The following is a 7745-nucleotide window of genomic DNA, read 5'->3' as shown; positions in this document are numbered from 1 at the left end:
TTAAGAAAGCACACATAGCTTGGAGGTGTGTCTGAGGGCCCTGTAGGCTCGGAGGCTCTCCCTTTTGGGGTCCATGACCATCCCTCTAACCACAGGCACCGTCTCGCAGCCCCTCCTCCTCTGGGCTTTGTGCACTAGTATGCGATAAACCCCGGTGACGGGGTTCCGGCTGTTCAAGGGCTGGCTGTTTCGCAGGTGCTCCATGGTGAATCCCAACTCCCCCAGAGAAGCTCTGACCTCCTCCTCCACCTCTCCCAGCTCCCCGGGCTCCGAGTCAAGCAGGTGCTGAGGGCAGGGCGGATCCGGAGACATAAGTGTCCAGGGAAACTCCACAGACAGTAGCCAGTCACAGCCCAGCATCTGGTCCACCGCGTAGCGTTCTGCGGCTACCGGCTTTAGGATGCCCTTGATCAGCCTCTGGCAGGGGCCAGGCACCCAAGGGGGGACGGTGAAAGCGCCCTGCATGACGCAGAGCCGGAGCTTGCCAAGAGTATCGGCCCGGAAGGGCATGGTCCCGGTCACCATGAAGAAGAGGAGGACCCCCATGGCCCAGATGTCCACCGGTGGACCGATGTAGAACTCGTCCCTGAACAGCTCCGGGGCGGCGTAGGGCGGAGAGCCACAGAAGGTGTCCAGGGAGTCGTTGTGGTTGGACACGCGGGTACTGAAGCCGAAGTCGGCCACTTTCACGCAGGCACCGCTGGTGAACAGGATGTTCTCCGCTTTCAGGTCTCGGTGGATGATCTTGTGGTTGTGCTGCATGCAATGAAACATGAATCAATTTGATTTTTTTTTAACAGGTAATGTCTCAGTAGTTGTCTGGAATCCAGTGCAAAACTAAAATGCATACTTATGATACTAAAGACAGCTCAGATACTGACCAAATATTTGACGGCAGACAGGATCTGGGCAAAGGCAATCTTGGAGTCGATGTCAGCCAGCTTGCCCTCGTTGCAGATCACCGTGTGAAGGTCCCCTCCCCCGGCGTACTCCAGCACCAGAAAGAGACGGCTGGGTGTCTCCACCACCTCATACAGACGGACGACGTTGGGGTGCTGCAGGCCTTCCATGCTGGAGATCTCTCTGGACATCAGACGCTGGGCTTCCACATCCAGCCTGCTCTTATCCAGCACCTTCATGGCCACTTTGTCTATAGGAGAGGGAATGAATGAAAGGACACAGACACATAGGAGGGCGGGAGGGGTGAGAGGATAGAGAGAGAGAGAGAGAGAGAGAGAGGAAGAGAGAGAGTGAATGAATGAATGAATGAATGAATGAATGAATGAATGAATGAATGAATGAATGAATGAAAACTTTATTAACAGATTGCAGAATGGGTACAGTACAGTACAGCTCAATACATACAATTGTTAAGGGGATGCAGACCAGAGAAAGACTTTCGTCTTGTTTACATCAGGGTCCCCCATTTTCAATTCATCGTAACATATATGACATACATGACATACAGATAGACAGTACTGCTACATCTATACATTTATGGCATACCGGATTTGCAAATACAGTACTGTTTGTGATACGAAAAGAGTCCAGAAAAAAAAGTATATACATTTGACGTAGAAACTGTACATTGGAGGAGGTTGGGTAGGTGGGGGGGATGGGGGGGACTGTACATTGGAGGTGGTTGGGTGGGGGGAGGTTGGGTAGGAGTGGGGAGGGGGGGTTGGGTAGGAGGGTAGGAGGGGTGGGTGGGGGACACTGTACAACTGTACAAGCAAAACTGTACATTGGAATATTGACAAGACCATACTTGGTAATTTACTGTACATTGGAGGGGGTTGTGTTAGGACATTTACAGGGGCCAGTTTCGAATTGCAGTCTCCCGTAGGTGTTTTTTGAGAGTGTTTTTGAAAGTGGGTAGTGATTCACATTCCTTTACAGCTTTGGGTAGGGCATTCCACATTGATGTGGCCTAATTGCGAAACGTGTTTAGTCCCTTGTTTGAGCCGAATCTGGGTTTAACATGATTTGTGGAGCTCCCTCTGGTGTTGTGATCGTGGTATTCACTGACCTTTGGGAAGTATTTTGACATGTACATGGGTACCTTGGTCGTGTAGTGTATCTTGTAGACCAGGCCCATTGCAAGTTGCTGTACTCTGTCGTCTACTCTAAGCCATCCTAGTGAAGGATTTGGGGTGCTTTTTCAATGTATGTGATGTATAGATTGGGGGGAGATGACCACAGCTAAAACGGTGCCGGGTCAGAGAGGTCGAAGTGCATGCTGACGGTGGAAGCAGGAGACGGTGGTTCAGTAGAGCAGGGTGATTGTTGTGAGGCACACTGCCTGCGAGAGAATGTTTTGAATTCCTTGTAACAAAACATTGATAAGAGCGAGTGTATTGTAGGCCCAGAGCAGGAGGGAGAGAAGTTCATCTTAATGAAACATGAAATGTGTGTAAAGGTTAAACGCGGTTGTCATGACAGCGCGGCACATGACAACCAGAAAGGGGTGGGCCGTCGTTGCTACGACGAAGATCTATAAGTCGAACAGTGTTTCCGGGTGTGAGGCAGACCAAAGAAACGAATCCCACAGGAGGGAAGGGACCAATAGACTCTCTCCTCTTATCACAGAGGGGGGGGGGGGGGGGGGGAGAATGCGACATCATCATTAGCTTCGGCTACCACGAGGATGGTCTTGGCTAACGAACAGGCCTGATCACTGTTGGACTGAGAGACAGAGGGACAATAGACTGGACTGAAAGATCATTAGATAGACTGAACACACCGAAAGGTCATTAGAATAGACTTTGCAAGGACAATACAATCTGTTAACATCTGAGCTGAGGTTCCTGTTTATAGCAATAAACAACGCTTTTCCTCATAAGGTATTTCACGTTGTCGAAGTGTCGAATTCTTACGGAGGTGGAGAATTATTATGGTTTGCGGATTGTACTAACGGGGTAAGATAAGGATTTAATCAACCGGTATCGGAGACGTCAGGACCATTAAAATGACACAACACAGAGGAATTGGATGGAGAGCCAAACAGACGAAGACGTGATACTGGCCAGTTTGATCAGGATCTAACACTAGGTTGTCAAAGTGGGCAGGGGTGAGGTGGGTTCTAGGAGTAAGGTCAAGCAGTAGTCTGACCAGTTTGTTTTGAGATGTTTGTAATTTTGTTTTTAGCGCCTTTGAGGTGCTTTGGTACCATGAGGTGCAAGCATAGTCGTAGTACCCTTGAATGAGTGCTCCTGCCAGAGTCTTCAGGGTATTCTTGTTTACCAGTGAGGAGATCCGGTACAAGAATCGAGTTCATTGGTTGACTTTTTTTTATTACATTGGATGCCATTTTGTCACAGGGGGGCCAACAGTCAACTCCATGTTGTTTTCAATCATTTCCAGATAAGATGAGCTCTCTCTGTGCTAAGCTAGGCTAACGTGCAGCCAGATACATAGGCGGCGGGTGAGCTGGACATTAGGGTAGGATATAGATGGGATGGGACTTGCGCCGAGCACGCAAAATATTTCCTTTTTCTTTTTTGCTTGCACGCAAACGGTGCACGCAATCGGTGCTGTCCAGGTTCTGATTTCATAGAATGAAATCACGCCGCCTATGGCCAGATAGCTTTCTACTGAACGCACAGGGAGGAAACTGGTATCCATCTTCTTGTCTCTCTCTGGAGAAGACGGTAAGCTAATTTCCCTTAACATCACGGCATCCACACCTACCTTTAGTGAGGGCGTGGAAGGCCAGTTTGACCCTGGAGAAGGTTCCATAGCCGATCTCTCCGCGGACCTTGTAGAAGGCCACCCTGCGGCCGACCACCAGCTCCTTGATGGTCTGCTCGTCTTTGCACATGTCTGTGGTGAGCTTCTCCAGAGGCGTGGGCTGCGGCGAGGCGGCGGCGGCGGCCTCATCGTCCTCGGCGGCACAGCTGGAGCTGTCCGTCAGGCTGTAGAGGCTGTGGCGAGGCTTGGTGGCCACCTGGTGATGGCCCCTTGGCATCTCTACTGCGGCACGAGGATCAGCTCATGACTGGACAGGCGAGGCGCTAAGAGCAGAATCGATACAAATGTATGTATTAGGGGTGTAAAGATACACGTATCCATACCGAACCGAACCGCTTCAGTGGTTACCGTACCGTACCGAATGGCTGTGTAGTGTACCGAACGAATACAACGGTATGTTAACCACTAACAACCACCCACAGGGGCTGTTTTTTTCACAATCTAATATAATAATAATTATTATTATTATAAAAAAAAAAAAAAATGACAAGTCGATTATTAATTTCAATATAAAATATTCGTTGACAGCCCTACAAGTACAATTAGTTACTGCACACTACATCACCCCTGAGTGGAACATGGAAAGCCAACCTTCCCCCACTGTACCGAAAACCCGTACCGAACCTTGACTTCAAAACCGAGGTACGTACCGAACCGTGGTTTTTGTGTACCGTTACACCCCTAGTATGTATGTGTAAAACGCTACAATGTGGCATTCCTCAAGGAAGTTGCCTTGGACCATTATTATATTCAATATTTGTAAATGATATGCCACATAGTTTAAGAAATGCAAGCAGTTCCGTTTATGCAGATGACACTACAATATTATGCTTCAGCAAGCAATGCCAAAGACCTCAGCAGTCTTCTTCAAAGTGAGTTAATGCAGATTTCTGAATGGGTCACGGTAAATAAGCTGAAACTAAATGCATCCAAAACAAAATGTCTAATTATTTGTTCAAAGCATGCTCAGAGAGAGAAACACAGATTAAATATTTCTTTGCAGGGTGCAGATATTGAACGAGTTAAGGAGGCCAGATTGCTTGGAGTTATAATAGATGAAACACTCTCTTGGTCAACTCACATGAGCAATATTGTAACAAAAATTAGCAGAAGTATTTCAATTATTAGACGGAATGCCTATTTCTTTTAACTGATACAGCTACCAAGCAAGTCATACAATCGCTAGTTTAGTCACATCTGGACTACTGTCCAGAAATCTGGTCAAATGCATCTAAACAAGACTTAAATAAAATACAGCTTACTCAAAATAGAACTGCAAGACTTGCATTGCATAGCTCAATTAGAAACAATGTTGAAAAAATGCACAAGGAACTGTCATGGATGAGAGTCAATGAGAGACTAGTCTGTAGTCTTATTTTGTTTATGAGAAATATTTATACTTTACATAAACCTGTGTGCCTCTTTTCGCAGCTGGTGCTTACTAGTGATGGTCATGGCTATGGCACTAGATGGCACTAGATAAGCCTTGAGGGGTCGGTTCGCCATGCCGAGACCCCGAACTGAAGCCTTAAAGAAAACTGTATTCTACAGGGCAATGTCCTACTGGAATAGACTTCCACAGTATTTGGTTTCAATTACCAGTAGGATTCAAGAGGGGGGGCTGTAATGCAAAAAGAGATTGATTTTGGTTGGGTCTAATCTGTGTCTAATGAATGGGTTCTTGTGTTGGGTTATGTGTTGATTTGGAATGTCTTTGTCTAGTGGTTATGAGGAGTATTAGAGTATTAGTGTATGGAATGTCGTTCTGTTTTTGAGCACGTTTTAGTTTTCTCTGCGATGTCTCCGTTTGTTGTTTTATTGATATTTGATTTGTTGTATATGTTTGTATATTTGTTATTGTTCTATATTTGTTTGTATGTCTGATTTTGATTTGTTTAATGTTCTATATTTGTTTGTATATCTTATTGGTTTTTATGTTGTTTTATTGATTATTCTTGTTTGATTTTTATATGTTTGTATCCAGACCCCAGGAAGAATAGTCGCTGCTGAGGCAGTGAGTAATGGGGATCTGAAATCAAATACATTTAAAAAAATATATATATATATATACGTCCGCCGTTAGGCAAAGACATCATCACAAGTCACAATGCTGCAAGAGATGATCTACAGTAAAGTGGATCTGAGTCTTGTACATTCTACATTCGTGGGGGGGGGGGGGGGGGGGGGGGGGGGGGGGGTAATCGTCTGGTAATTGGAAGGTTCCCGGTTCGATTACTGCTCCTCCCGGGTAGCGTGTCCTTGAGCAAGACACTTAACGATAGGTTATGTATATAACCTAGTTATATGAGTATTGGCTGAGCGTCCCGCTCTTAAGCCTATTGAGATACCCCTTATCTCCTGTACCTACTGTACTCCACCACGAAAACAACTTGTACACCCACACCTGACCGGGTCCCGCCTCTATGGAGGCGTAGCCTATAAGACCATGGCCATGGTCACCAACACACCCTTCCTCGCCAAAATCCTGTTCCAGTAAAAGATCCCTCAAAAGGGAACTCAGGGCCGCTTAAGAGCGGGACGCTCAGCCAATACTCATATAACTAGGTTATATACATAACCTATCATTATTTCGTATCTGGCTTATCGCGTCCCGCTCTTAAGCCTATTGAGATATGGGTTAGAGCGGACGCGAGACCCGACAGATGTACCCCCTGAGGACCCGTAAGCCCACATCAAGGGGTTCGGGGAGCCCTGTCACCCCATCCTTCCTAATGAAGGGGGGGCGCAGTCAACTCCACCTGAGAGCGAGCAAGAGGGAACTAGAACCCCTTGAACACACAGCACAGGCGGAACCACGTGTGACACTGTGGCCCATACCCACACACTCCTGCTACCCTACTGTAATGGGAATTCTTAAGGATTTAAACGATGAGTCGTTTACAAATCATTCTGAGTCACGTTTGATAATAATAAGGTTTATTTAACAAATAATAATAGAAAAGTGATTAACAGATAATAATAGAAAAGTGATTAACAGATAATAATAGAAAGGTGAATTACAAATAATATAGAAAAGTGATTAACAGATAATAATAGAAAAGTGATTAACAGATAATAATAGAAAGGTGATTTACAAATAATATAGAAAGGTAATTTCCACGTGGCCACGTCGAAAGGGCAGGCCGTGAGTCAGAAAACAAGTCCGTTAACACTTGGTCTGGCCCAGGTCTGACCCAGAGACAAGTCCACGTGCATGTCAAATACACAGTTGCCAGACATAACAATATATCAGATATGATGACTTAAGGTAAGCAGAATGGTTTTCTCAGAAACTAGAAACAGACAACAACTCTGTTATGACTAAGATGTTAAAGAGACATGCACACATTAACCAGTGTAATGGGAATTCTCTAACCTTGGGTTATGGCTCTGAAGAAACACAATCCTGTGACCTATAGTCTGGGCCTTTATAATAGAATACTCTGTGTGTCCTTTAAAGAGACACACACACATTACGCCGATCCTAGTGTAACAGTCTGTAAAATGATAAAACAACACAGATCCATAATGACATGATAATATTTCCACGACACTACCAAAGGACGGGAAGCAGGAAAGGCCACAGACCCCAGAACCGCCTGGGAGACAGAACCCCCGGTCATGTCCATGAGGTAAAACCTTACAAAGGGGCCCGGGGAGGACCATGATCCTCCACCGAAGCCCCACCCAGGAGAGCGGCAGAGGCAGCCACTCCGGATATTTACAGGCACGAAGGCAGGATTAGGCCGCATAGTGGCACCGCAATCGGACGAAAGACAGGCACTCTGGACGTACCGAGAGAGCACAAAGCACACCCACGAGTTCAGCGGAGGTGACGGCCAGCAAGAACGCGGTCTTGAACGACAGCTGTTCCAACGGCGCCTGCTCGAGCGGCTCAAACGGGGCCAAGGACAACCGACGAGGACCAATTGAAGATCCCAAGTCGGAGCCAAGGAGCGTTGCACCGGCTTAACGCGTCGAGCGCCAAGCAGGAA

At 46.6% G+C, this 7745-nt stretch overlaps 1 protein-coding gene across 1 annotated transcript; it reads right to left on the bottom strand.

Moving 5' to 3' along the window:
- Positions 1 to 3967, bottom strand: nim1kb (NIM1 serine/threonine protein kinase; the record flags this gene model as incomplete). The annotated part of the gene is made up of 3 exons (XM_084324855.1): positions 1 to 756; positions 882 to 1150; positions 3691 to 3967. 3 exons carry the CDS (start codon positions 3965 to 3967, stop codon positions 1 to 3), a joined length of 1302 nt encoding a protein of 433 aa, XP_084180981.1.
- Between the last annotated feature and the right edge of the window lie 3778 nt (positions 3968 to 7745).

The sequence above is a fragment of the Notolepis coatsorum genome (assembly GCF_963971535.1).
Source record: "Notolepis coatsorum genome assembly, chromosome: 11".
In the NCBI taxonomy this organism is placed as follows: domain Eukaryota; kingdom Metazoa; phylum Chordata; class Actinopteri; order Aulopiformes; family Paralepididae; genus Notolepis; species Notolepis coatsorum.
The sequence above is the reverse complement of the archived record's forward strand: the minus strand, read 5'-3'. Positions and strand labels throughout refer to the sequence as shown.